We start from the raw sequence: 14696 nt of genomic DNA on the forward strand, positions 1-14696 counted from the left end.
CGAGAAAAATCATTTACGAACTGGTCACAAGTATGGTTTTATTATTTTTAATACCATGTTATCTTCTTTTATTAATTTTTATAGATAATATTATTTAAATTAATGTATCAATTATTGAATGTATATTAATATTAACAATATTTATTCGATTATATATTAATGATTTACGTTTATTTATGTTTATTAATTAGAAATTACAGTATTACTTAAAATTTCTTATAATTATTAACAAAAATTGCATATTTGTATGCAATACATAAACAAAAATATAAAGAAACGAAAAATATAAACTGAAAATAATATATTTATACCATTCGCGTGTCTTTTTAGATTTATTACAATTAATTTTTTCTCCATGGTTTCAGATCCGTTTGATTACTTTTTGCTGGATACTGAAAGCGGCGAATTGAGAACAGCAAAACCTTTGGACCGAGAAGTCCTTGAAAATTCAACTGGGGTCCTTACATTTATCATAAAGGCTCGTGAAATTGTCGATGGGGTGGCAGGCAATGACAAGTCGATGGTTTCTCTTGCAGAAGCCACGGTTACCATTAAGGACGTTAACGACGAACCACCTAGTTTTAACCGCAAAGAATACACTGTTTTTATACCTGAAAATATTGCTGACGGCACCCCCCTTCCGCACCTGGACATGATCGTTCATGATCCTGATGTTGTGAGTTTCATTCGTAATGTGATAGTTTTATCGAATATATCTATTTTTTTACGAATATAAGAGTTAATAAGATACATAATTAATTACAGCATCCTTTTTTAACGAATAATTTTACACAGATTTTAATTTTTCATATTTTCTTGTTATCATTAGCATGGATTTTTTAATAGTATTTTTTATATTTTAGCTTTAAAATTTCAATATTATTAGTTTTATGTATTTAGATATGCAAATAAATCGGTGTATTTAATAAAAAAATGTATATATAAAATCAACATAATCATTACCTATAAAATACATCTGACATTGTCTATTGACTATTGATATAATGGTTGTTGGGATTGAAGAAAATCTTTTCTATCAATGTATGTTAAATAACTATTATTTTATAAGAAATAATATATAACAAAAAGTGTTGTATTCTACAGGGTTTAAATTCTGTATTCTCTTTGAAACTGGAAGATATTACTGGTGCTTTTACTGTAGAGCCAAGTCAAGCGACAGGTAGTACATCTGTGAATATTCGAGTAACTAATGGGTCATTAGATTACGAGAATCCTAATCAAAGAAAATTTATTATTTTGGTAAGTAGGCTTTTTCATTAGTAGAGATCGTATACTTAATTACGTAATTATTATAATTCTATCAGTATATAAAATGTTAGAGCATATTACTATTCGATTAATTTAATTATTTTTCTATTTACATTTTCAATTATTTTATTAAAAAAAAAGTATTATTAGTGTACTTATATTTAAAGTTTAACTTTTTTTTTTTTTAAAAAAAAGCTCCAACATATTCTATAATAATACAATATCATATTTTAGATAGAAATTGTTGTTTAATTTTAATTATTAGCTACCGTAAATACTTTAAACATTAAATAACTATGTGATATAATTTTCTCTCGGAATCAGTCAGAAAATTATTGTGATCGAAAGTGAACAAAAGCATAACATAATGCTATTTTATTTTATAGGTGGTCGCTGAAGAAATTCATACAAGCCGACGGCTTTCATCTACCGCAACAGTTACCATTGGTATTACGGATGTTAATGATAACGCACCATCTTTCTCAAACCCATCGTATACAGCGCTCCTTTCCGAAACTGCAGGGCCGGAAAATCCAATAATCACTATCACAGCTAAGGATCGCGACAGTGGACAGTGAGTTGGTTTAATTATATGTATTATAGCTTCAAAGATATTGCATATCTTGTATTTCGATCTCTAGTTATTCCATAATTTTACTGTTATTCCGTCAGTTGAATCGATATTTTACACGTACGTATATGTATTGTAATTTGTCATTTTATCTTGCTTAAATTCACCTCTATTTTTTAATTACAAAATTTAGACGTAATTATATGTAAAATAATAGTATAATAATATAATAACAATGTTTACGCTATTTGAAATAAATGACACAGTTGGAAGTTTAAAGTAAATTTTGTCTAATTAATGTAAGATTTTGTAAAATAAACTAGAAATAGGCCCTTCTAAGTATTGAAACTAATTTCACTTTCTTACAGAAATGTATCAAAATTTCATGAAACATGCAATGAGAAATAATAATTCTATTGAAATTAGGTTAAGAGAAGAAATAATATTAAAAAGTTTATTAATTTTTGTATTTAGTATTGGATAGCTGTTTTATCCTTACTATCCATTTTAGTTTTGGTGTATCTGGAATCATCTATCAATTAATCGGTAAAGGTTCCGAGCATTTCATAGTGAATAAAAAAACTGGAAGCATTTATGTTGCACCTTGTACAACGCCAGGAACATCACCTTGTCTTGATTATGAAGAGCAAAATGAATATTTTTTAAATTACAAGGTAATTTGCAAGTAATCAACAAGTTTTATAATATACATTCTATCTTTTTTTTTTTTGTTTTAAATAAGCAAGATTTTAGTATTAAGTTATATCGATATATTAAAGTAATAATAAATTTATTTAAAATGAATGCAAATGAAAAGATATTTCTTATATTTAAAAGCATTATAAATACTCGAGCTCTAGAGTTGATCAAATATTCGAAAAATCATTAATAGAAAGCCTGTAATTAATTTGTCTCAAATATTTGTGTTGACATATAGGCGACAGACGATTACGGAAAAGGGCAAACGACTAGTGTTTCGTTACGTCTAAGTTTGGCAGATGCAAACGACAGTCCACCGAAATTTCAGCGTAAGAAGTATCGGGCTGTTGTTGACGAGGGTGCAGAGAAATTCGAACCTCCGCTACGAGTGCAAGCACGTGATCGTGACAAGACCTCAAAAATCACTTACTCCCTTATCGAAGGGAATAAAATGAACATATTTAAGATCGATTCGGATTCGGGCGAGATCACGATAGCAAAGCGCGGTCCGGTACATATGGCCAACTTTAGTGGCGATTATATTTTATTGACTGTTCAAGCGAGTGATGGAACTTTCAGTGATAAAGCGATGGTTAGCATCATCGTGAATGATGTTAATAATAATGCTCCAGTGTTTGTCCATGATCTTTACACCGCTAGCATATCTGAACTTTCTGGTATAGGTAAGGGATTCTATTATACGCTCTTTTTTCATTGATTATCAATTTATTTGAAATATATATTTGAAATATTATAGTAAATATATTCAATTATTATGATAATTCCTTAAAGTAATTATAGAATTATTAGGTAAATTCCTCTAATTCTTGTATTCGGAGCATAATCTTTGTTGTTGCATATATATATATATATATATATATATATATATATATATATATAATGTATGTATAGAAAATTTGAAGAGCCTATATTTCCATTATGTAAATAGATTTTTTCTGAATTCAACTTTAAAATGAAATTTTTATGGTAACATACTTTTTTTTTATTTTTAATTTTATAAATGTCATTATTTATAAAGTACATTACAATCAATCGTTATTAATGATAATATTAAGTCAATGAATAGCTAATACTTTAATTATTATATTAATTACAGAATCTGTCGTTGAAGAATTAGTTGCAACAGATGCCGACAGTGGTATAAATGCCGAACTTGTATATAGAATTCAAAAAGGAGCATTCAACGATTTTACTATTAACGAAACAAGTGGTACAGTTTTTGTATCACGAAAGCTGGATTATGATCAACGAAATACTTATCACGTAGAAGTAATAGCGTTCGATAAAGGTAATCTAAAAGTTATTAAATTATTTTACTATTAACGATCAACTATTCATAGTAAAATCTTATTTTACATAGTAAAATAAAATTATTTTATTAATGAATAAAAGTATAATTTAGATAATCTGCAGTTAACTATAAACTTATTGTACCATACGAAAATACATTTACAGGCTCGCCGAGTTTGACTGGTACAACTACTTTAATGATCAATGTAGAGAATAGCAATGACAAGCCCCCTAACTTCATTCCCGAGACTCAACGAGCAGAAGTAACAGAAGACACGGCTGTTGGTACAGTATTCACTGTACTTAAGGCAATTGACCCCGATAGTACAGATCCTCAAGCATTGAATTTTGCAATTTCTGAGCCAATTACAGCGATAGACAAAAACGGTCAACGTGTTAATGAGAGTACAATTAGTTTTAAAAATTTTTTCGCGGTCGATCGAAAGACTGGACAGGTGTCAGTAGTGAAGAGTCTAAATCGAGATATCGCTGCCACTGTTAGCTTGACACTTTTTGTCACAGACACATCTGCGCCCACGCTGCAGCAAGGCAAAGGTCTATTTTCTTTATTTTTTCACACAATTATTTTATGTTTATTTATTATTGATAAAGTGTGTTTTTTGCAAGATTTTTTTGGTCTACTCTTTTATTAAAGTTTATTCTCTTTTATTATTACAGAATGAAAAATTGAACAAATAAAATATGTGTATTAAGAGATATAAATGAATTATTAATTTATTTAATATCGACATTATAATTAATTATGCCCTTAAAACTGAATTTTTAATTTTCTTATAACACAGTTTTGTATATATTTTTAGTCAATTTTTTAATTATCAATTTTATTAAAAAATATTTTATGCCGTAGGAAGTCTGATTATAACAATCATCGAAGTCAATCATTTTGCTCCGGAATTCACTTGGCCATGGACTCAAGAAAATCCAAGGTATTTCATAGAAATGCAAGAAGAGCAACCAATTGGATCAATTGTTGGAGCATTTGTAGCAATGGATTCAGATAATAATATTGCTGGATATGCGATAGAACCACCCAGTCCCTATTTTCATATAAGTAATGTCACTCGTGAGTATTTCTTTTTCGCCATTTTTTATAAACATTGTAGATTGAAATATACGTGTGGAGAGCTTTTGTTCAAATAATTTTATTTTATTAAAATTAGGTATCGTCCGTACAAGTAAAATTATTGATTACGAAGAGACCAAACAATTAAATTTTACAATAGTCGCGTACGATACAGGAGTTCCTCAACTTTCATCTTCTGCAGAAGTTATAATAACAATTATCAATGTTAATGATATGGATCCAAAATTTGAGAAAGAATCTTACAATGCTACGATCAAGGAAAATTCACCCCCGGGAACTCGTGTTACGATAGTTAAAGCTGTAGATATTGATGAAGGTTTATTTGGTGAAATTACTTACAGTTTAATTGGCGAACACGCAGCTGATTTCAATATTGGTAAGGCTTACACAAATTTTAGAATATTTTTTTAAAAGAAATAAAATTTCAAATAATCAAATCATTAATTAAATATAAATTATAATAAATTTTTGGTTCAATCTTTATATAATATAATAATTTATTTTTGTAAATCCATTTACAGGTCATGAAACTGGAGAAATAACAGTTGGCGGGGCAACAGTATTAGATCGCGAAGTTATTCAAGAAATAACGATATCTGTTATGGCTAGCGACAATGCTCCTATAAATTCTCGAAGAACAACATCGGTTCCTGTTGTTATAAAGCTTGAAGATATTAATGATAACCGACCAATTTTCGCTAAGCACTATTATTTGGGATCAGTAGCAGAAAATGTTTCTGTAAATCCTCCGGCACCAATTTTAAAAGTAAATATTCCAAGTACAAATAATATAATAATAGTTATAAATAAATTTATATACACATATTTAATGGGATTTAAAAATAATAATTATTTATATGTTATAGTATGCAATCACCCACGTTGAAATTGTTTTATTATAATTTTAACGATTTTAATTACTAAATATTCGATAAATAAAATTAGTTTAAATTGTATTTAAAAAAAAAAAAAAAAAAAAATATATAAATTTTTTAATTTAAGAAATTCATTCGTGTTATTTCTAGTAATTTCTCTAATTATTATTTATTAATAATACAATTTGATTATATAATTATATTTTATACATAATCTTTAATTATTTTCAAGTATAATAACTCATAGATTAAATCAATCATTATTTTATCTAAGAATTTTATACTAAATGAACAAAAATTTCTAATAAAGTTTAAATAACATTTATTTATAATATTAAAAAATGTTTATTATGACACATGTATTGTATTGAATTATTAATTATAATTTTAGTCTCGGTATTTTTAATGCAAATTCGTTTTTAAACAAAGTATATTGAAATAAATAATCATCAATATAAACATCAAGTAATTGAAATATATAAAAGTATTTATAACTTTTTCCACAAATGTTTATTATTAAATATAGTCTAAACTACACATTATAAATTAGATTATTAATTATTTAATAAAAATGAATAATAATATAATAAATTTTTTAAAAGGTTTTAGCGGTTGATCAAGATGAAGGTATAAATGGAGAAGTGAGTTACACGATAACTCAAGGTAATGAGAATGGATCATTTGTTCTCAATTCAGAAACTGGAATTTTGTATCCCGCGATATCTCTCTTAGGTAGAGCACAGACCTATGAAATTAAAGTATCCGCTAGGGATAAAGCTGGTAAAGGACCTCATTTTGATACCTGTAAAATATATGTTCATGTCATTCATGTGAATCAGCATAAACCTGAATTTATTATGCCTGAGTTGCCGAATACAACAGTAGAGATTCCTGAAGTATGTTTTAATAAAATTTTTATTAATATATTAAAAATAAAATTATAATTAAATTATACATATGAAGGAGGCACTGCTTATGAAACACTTTGTTTTTTAATAAATACAAACGACATATTTTATCATATATATATATATATATATATATATATATATATATATATATGTATATTTAATAATAAAGTTCAATTTATTTATTAAACCATCAAGTAACAAGTATTTTTATTTAATACTCTCATCTGCATGTTTGTTACGATTGGCATAATTTAAAATATAACAAAATTCGTATTGAAATCTTGTCTAATTATCATTATTTTTCTAATTTTTATATTTAAATTTCTTTTAGAATGGCGAAGAACCAAATTTTGTAGTAATGACCGTAAAAGCTATTGATAAAGATACCGGTGATAATGGTAAAGTGAGTTATCATATGAAAGTTGGAAATAGAAATGTCCAAGAAACGGAAGAGTTTTCAATAAATCAAGAAACTGGAGAACTTCGTGCTAAAATAATACTTGATCGAGAAACCAAAAATAAATTCGAAGTAAAACAAAATTTTTAAATAACAATTGTAAATGATTATCATATTATAAATATTTAATGAATGTATCTTATGCTTATAGCTTGTCGTAGTTGCAGCTGACCATGGGAGTCCTACATCTTATGAAACACTCCGTTTACTAACCGTTTTTCTTATTGATACAAATGACAACGTACCCGAATTTTATGAAGAATATAATTTTAGTGTTCCAGAAAATCGTCCTAAAGATTTTTATGTAGGAAAAGTTACCGCAGAGGATAAAGATGAAGGAAGACACGCTAAAGTTTATTATTACATTAAATCGGGTAATGTATAACAATAAACTATTAGTTTTTGTTTTTCATTACCGATAATAAAAAATAAATGAGTAAACAATTTTTATTTTATAATATTGTTCACTAAAGATTCAATAATATTCTACTTTGACACGTTATAACATATAAAGAGTTATACGATTTATATTGACGGTTATTATAATATCAATGGATTTAATCTAATTAAAGTTTTTAATAGATAATAGCCTTTTGAACTTATTAAAAAAATTATTGCTTACAGTTCCATCAAAAATAAAAAAATATATTTTTGAATATCTCGATGTCATTATTAGAAATTCTATTAGAACATTTATTTATCTATTTTTAGGAAATGAAAATGGAGAGTTTTACATCGATAAGTCCGATGGAAGTCTTTATACAAATTGTTCATTTGATCGTGAAAAAGGTGATAGCTACTTTCTTACCATCTTAGCGGCCAATGATCCAGATCTTTATATAGACTCGAAAAAAAGTAATCATTCGCTCAAAAATCCAGAGCATGGTTACGTTAACGTCACTATAAAAATCTTAGATGAAAATGATAATCCACCAACTTTCATGAGAAGTACTTATTTTGCGGGTATAAACTCCATGGCCAACATAAACGAGCTTGTAACTAAGGTTACAGCCTCAGATTTAGATCTTGGGGATAATGGCACATTACAATATTATGTAGCGAGTGCGAATCTTTACAAATATGGAACGGAAAAACTAAGCGGATCGATCGTGCCGAGCCCATTTAATATTACACAGGATGGAAAACTTGTAACCAGCGGTTATATGGCTGAATACAATCAGGACCGTTTCATTGTCAACATTGTTGCCAAAGAAATTACTTCACCGGAGAGATTTGCTGTTTCTAAAGTTCATGTAAGTTTATTATTTGCATTTACAAACTGAGTTTATATTGTAACTTTCTTTTTTATTTTAATTTGTTTTTATCTAGGTAAATATATCAAATATATATATCAATGTATAATTTGTAATACAATACACAATACAATATAAAATCTATCGGTATATAATATGTAATATAATATATAATACAATATAACATATAACAATATATAATATAAAATATAATAATAATTAATATATAATATATAATATGTGCAACTTATGAAAGTATTTTAAATAGTGCATTAAATTTATCATTATTTCGTAGTAGAAAAAGTGTCATATCGTAAATTTCATCTTATTTCAAAATTTGTATATTCATTATATTTAAACGAATTAAATAAGAAATGTATGATTCATGCTATAATTAAAAATTTTACCGAATTTTTTGCATTCAATTGGATAAGACAATTTCTAATTAATTGTAATGTTAATAAGATTTATTCCTTTAATAATATATAATTTATAATTAAATATAATTGTATAATAAATTCTAATATATAAATTACTAGTATACAAATATGTAATAAATTACATTATACATTTAGGTGAAAATAATTATTTAAATTTTTTAATATATGTTTAATAGAATAAATAAAACAAAAACCTTTCAAAAATATAATTTTATTATATTAATTTATTATATTATTTTATTAAATTTTATGAAATTAATTTATTATATTAATTAATACCTTTTTGTAGGTCTGGGTTTTTGAACCATGTCAACTCATCAGAGTGATATTATCACGAACACCGGAGGAAGTAAATCGTGAAAAAGATGAAATTATATTAGAATTGTCAAATGCTACTCAAAGTCGCGTTGTGGTAGATGATATCCGGTATCACGTTGACTCTTCTGGGCACATTCGACGAGAATGGTTAGTATAAAATCAAAGCCTTATTTTTTGCATTTGGCTGGATATTTTAGATATTCATAAGAAGCAGTTCTAATTTTGTTTTAAACATTTCATAATATGCTGTATATATTTTGCATACAATAAAAATGTAAACGTAAAAATTCTCAAAATAGGTGTATAATTTATAACATAGAAAAGTATGTATTTTTATACAATATTATACATATTTGATTCATTAAGTTGAAAAATTAAATATAGTTTGTAATGGCTAATCATTTACATTGGCATTAAATATATATTGATTACACTAATTAGTTCAATAACATATGTAATTTGATACTCAATTGATTTTTCCTTATCTTTTATAATTTACATATAATAAATAATTGGTTTAAATGCATATGTAGAAGTTATATATATTTTACCATATTTTTCTATAAATAAAATGTATAGAAGTATAAATGAAAAGGTAATTTTTAATTTAACATTAAAGGTGTGACATGTATTTACATGTAGTGGAGTCAAAAACTCAAACCATCCTACCAATACCTCAGGTACTGAAGGTGATAGATTCGAAATATGATTTTCTGAAAGACTACTACACAGGTTTTGCTATTGAGAATGTTGTGCCTGCTTACGTCGGCATTCAGGAGGAACCGTTCGATATTGCTTTTGCTGCCCTCATTGCTCTTCTCGTGGTTTTACTCGTTGGTGCTATCACAGTTATTGTCGTTTGTTGCTATCTTAAGCACTGGGTAATCACTGTACCAAACGATATTCGTAAAAAAGATTATTTAATAAAAAAGCAAATTATTGACGAGCTGAATACCACAGAAAATCCACTATGGATTGAACAGTAAGTACGCTTAACTATTTTATATATTATTTATTTTTCTATTTGTATTTTATTTTACATATTCTTATATAGATATCTTATATGAACAGTTTTCTTATATTATTATTTAAGCGGTATTTAATTTATGAATGTACAAATTTCTATCTTCTAAATTTTTAATATGTTTTTAATAATATCATCCATACCAACAAATGGTATATTTTATATAAATATATCTAAACATAATTTTATATCTTTGAATAGTTACAAATTTCGAATAGATAAATTAAATGTTTTTTAAGATGTATAAATTTATAAGTTCGTGTATATTATACTATGGTTTTAGTTATTAAAAAATAAAAAAAAAATATATATATTATTTTTACTATTTTTTTTTACAAAATGCATATGGAATATATCTTATAAATAAATTAAGAACAAATTTTAATTGCTTTTTATTAAATAACGTTGATTTTAATAGATATATAAACAATTTGTATCCTAGTGAATTATTGATATTTCATTGATTTTTTACAATAGTAAAAGCAATTTAAGTAAATATACCGAATGAAATAATAGAAATATGCGTTTTTTTCTTTATTTTAAATAAATTATTTTAGAGTGTCATATTTCTAAGTTATCATTTCTTGATTTTGATTTTAGTAAGCCTTTTAGACAAAAGTTATACAAACGATATTCGTTGAAATTTAATTTGATCATTTTTCATAATATATTTATATATTATGCATTTAATATTGTAATTATTACATTAGTTGTGTATCGCGAATTTATTATTATTTATAAAAGTTAAAATAATTAATTAAATTTTTTTGCACTACTATCAAAATATACACATATTACATGTCATATTATGAGTTATGCTTTCATGTTTATTATTAAATGATAAATAATACCAATACATGCATACATAACATTTAAATGATAAAATTCGTTTTTATTCTTTCACTTTTTAGTTATGATTGTGGTTCATAAGTACGTAGACAAATTTCAAGTTGATAATAATGCATTACAAAACTTATATTTTTTGATTTTATAAAAGTTTTTCTTCTAATAGATAATAGATCTTCCAATATGTAATAATAAACTTTTTAAGTAAACTTTTTAAAATTCCGAGATTGAATAATTCTATAGTTCTTAAACCATTTAGTCAATATTGAATATAACATTGATCTCTCATGGTCATTAGTATATAAAATATAGACATAATTTAATAAAGTAAATTATAATAATGTATTAATATATGATTATAATTATATAATAGAGTTCTTGCAATAAATACTAGTTTTACGCTTCCTGTACGTCATACGAATTCTAGAAGTTAAACTCATTCGGATTGCCGAGCTCATATTTTTAAGTGATTATACTTAGAAACAATTTAAATTTCTTAATATTACCCTATTATACAGCGATGAGATAACATTACCACCAATACCTTTGGCAGTTTTGTCTATATTATTCTATTATATAAGATATTCAGAAAAATACCAAAGATCGAGTAATATTAATATTTATTGATTATTAATTTTATATAATATATTCTATCTGTATAGATTTGAATTTTTTTAACAACAAGAAAGAAATTTCAGTCATGAGTTTTTCTATTTAATTATTTTCTTAAAAAAATTTCTTAGATGCTTAATTCTTTTGAGTGAAATGGCGATAGTTAAGAAAATGTTATTCACAAGTACGTAACACATCTAGCAAGTTTGACTGAAAAGTACATTTTTATTTTTCTGCCACTTGAAATTTAGAAAATTGAAACTGTATGAAGAACAAGAATTGACGATGCAAGTCTTTAGTGAGCCGGAAGCCGGTTTCAGTACGGAAAGACGAGGTAGCAATATGAGCCTTGCAATAGGTGATACATCACAAGACAACACGTATGCCACGATACAACATCCATTACCGGCTAACAGGCACCGCTTATCAACACCAGACTATTCGACTCTTCCTGGAAATTGCAACGTAAGTACAAAAAAACTTGTATTGCTAATAAACCGTTCTCTAAAATAATTTCCATTACCCAGATTTTCATACTCTATTCATCATACCTCATGTTTGATTAATATTATTATTCCATAACGTATATTAATCATATGGAATCATATTGTCGCTTTGTTTGTTGTTGATATTAAAGATATTTTTACTAAATATTTTTTTTGTAGTATATTTATAACATTCTGATTCTCAATTTTTATGAACTCGAATCTATGAAAATTTCAAATAGATATAATGAATTATCTAGTTCTATTTTATTTTATAAAAATTTTTCTTCACTTCTTAATATAAGTATATGAATATTTGCAAAACACATTTTTTTGTTTGTGGATAGTTGTTTATACATAATTATAACTATAGTACATGTTTATAACTTATACAGCTAATTCGTATAATAATTGAAAATAAATTATTCTATCGTCATTCTAATGGAATTTAATTTAAAAAGAAATAGTTATTCTTTATCATATTATCTGTATCGTATTGATTGAAAGCTTTCGGTTTTTAATAGTACTTCATAAATATTCTTGAAATAAATATTTCTAATTTAATAAAAATGATAACCAATGCATTAAATTTTAACATTAATTATTGCTCAAAGTTAAATATTGCTTATTAAAATTATGATCATTATTGTTGCTAAATTGTAATTTTATGTTATAAAGATGCTATGTAGATATTAATATGTGATAATAGTATTGTAAAATATTGGATATTACAGAATTCATGATATAAAAGGAAATCTATTTTATAATTACCTCACATCAATTTTTTTTGCTTATAAAAACTAAAAATTTTATGAAAAATACGATTTACAATTAATGTGATTTTAAATATATTACTGAATTTGATTAAATATGTGATTTTGAGAAATAAAAAGAATGTTTATTCTTATAAATAAGAAAAAAGTTACAAGCTGGCTAAAAAATAAAAGTTGCAAAATAAATGTTTGTTTGAAATGCAGGATCATTGTTTTTTTATAGGAAAAGTTATAATTATCATTTTTAATAACAGTTCTTTCCTTTCTTTCTCTCACTAAATACATCATCTAACTTAATTAATAATTAGATAGATATTAAATTCAATATATAATATGAAATCTGCATTTCAGATGTACGAGTCAGCAATGGGCTTTCAAGGTTCGACATTTCAGCCAGTAACAATTAGTTCTACTCAATTGACTTTAGATCACAATGGTCAACCCCAGTTTGTATCAGGTCTTGTTTAAAATGACCCTTTTTTTATACGAACATGATACTAAATTATAATGTAGAAAGGCTGATAAAATTACAAATATCGAAGACAGATATTAAACAAACGATATATGGAAATGAATGTTCATGCATGGAAAGGCCAAAAAAAAAAAAAAAAAAAAAAAATGAACATTTGTGATAATGAGAAAAAACGCCCTTTTATTGCAATATAAATTCGCCATCTATAAAAAGTCGTGCACCAACATACTTTGTTCAGAACTTCTACTACTGTTCAAGTAATTTTTAAAGACTTTGACAATAATCAGATAAAAAGCGATTAGTCTTCCGAGTCGTCTTTCAAAATTGTTTTGGATTCGTTGCTATTTATATGCCATAGTATTTAAGTATACCTGGAAGATTTTAAATACACGTATTGTTGATCGGTAATGCTTTCTTTTGAGATATTCATGTAGGAAAGTACCAAGGAAGCATTTTTACCCAAGCTCTTTGTACGTAAACAAAGATAAAAAGAAATAGCAAACGTGCACTGACTTTAGTAAAGGTCATTTTGTTAGTGAAAGTGATTTGTCTTCATTTAAAAGATTGAAGTTGTAAAATCACGTAATTTTAATTTTATTATACTCCGTATATATTAAGAAAATAAGCCAATCATATATATTAATTCGTTCTTTAAAATGCCGTTTAAGCATTTTAATTATAAGCTTAGAAAAGATTTACAATGAATTTATTGAAGTAATTATAAATTCTAGTAAAGGTGGGTATTAAACTCTTTGCATATATATTTTTTATTTATTAAAGAATGTATCGTGAGCGGAATCAATAGAAAATAACAATTAGAGGAAATCTGTTATATTATTGTTATAAAAAATACGGTATGGTTTTCAATTGATTTTAATCAGCTGATTTATAACTATATATTTCGTATGTGTGATTATATGTTTTTATGTTTAATGCCATAGGATTAAACATTAAACTCACGGAATTTATTGATTAACAATCAACCTATGTAGGATGAATCTCATTTTTAAATGAACTTTTTCATCCTTCGCCAACTTTCTAATTCACATAGATCGTTTGTTGAAACTCTATAAAGTATTATCATTTGTTGTTTTTAATTTGTTGATAATATATTTATCAATATATTTAGCACAAGTGTTATAATAATTCTCCATAAATCAATTATATGATGTTTGATACATATCATTTTTCTTCCTTATCTCTAGGCAAGAAATAGTTTAGTTAAGTATAATTTTAAACATTTAAGTAAAAATAGATTTAATAATTGGTGATACG

The 14696-nt window shown here is 25.6% G+C and overlaps 1 protein-coding gene across 1 annotated transcript in view; it reads left to right on the forward strand.

Annotated features, from left to right (window-relative positions):
- Cad87A (cadherin 87A) overlaps positions 1 to 13537 on the forward strand; it is a 30749-nt gene extending 17212 nt beyond the window's left edge. Inside the window, 19 exon segments of the mRNA XM_011507494.1 lie at positions 1 to 30; positions 366 to 676; positions 1105 to 1260; positions 1656 to 1843; positions 2352 to 2514; positions 2778 to 3222; positions 3657 to 3848; positions 4016 to 4405; positions 4719 to 4934; positions 5032 to 5331; positions 5477 to 5721; positions 6433 to 6726; positions 7073 to 7270; positions 7350 to 7572; positions 7910 to 8451; positions 9181 to 9356; positions 9829 to 10191; positions 11943 to 12156; positions 13301 to 13537. The exon segment at positions 1 to 30 is cut by the window's left edge and continues 9 nt beyond it. Coding sequence (XP_011505796.1) covers positions 1 to 30; positions 366 to 676; positions 1105 to 1260; positions 1656 to 1843; positions 2352 to 2514; positions 2778 to 3222; positions 3657 to 3848; positions 4016 to 4405; positions 4719 to 4934; positions 5032 to 5331; positions 5477 to 5721; positions 6433 to 6726; positions 7073 to 7270; positions 7350 to 7572; positions 7910 to 8451; positions 9181 to 9356; positions 9829 to 10191; positions 11943 to 12156; positions 13301 to 13417 — 4763 coding nt within the window. The 3' untranslated portion in view covers positions 13418 to 13537.
- Positions 13538 to 14696: the final 1159 nt, after the last annotated feature.

The sequence above is a fragment of the Ceratosolen solmsi genome, unplaced genomic scaffold (assembly GCF_000503995.2).
Source record: "Ceratosolen solmsi marchali unplaced genomic scaffold, CerSol_1.0 scaffold6, whole genome shotgun sequence".
Lineage (NCBI taxonomy): Eukaryota > Metazoa > Arthropoda > Insecta > Hymenoptera > Agaonidae > Ceratosolen > Ceratosolen solmsi.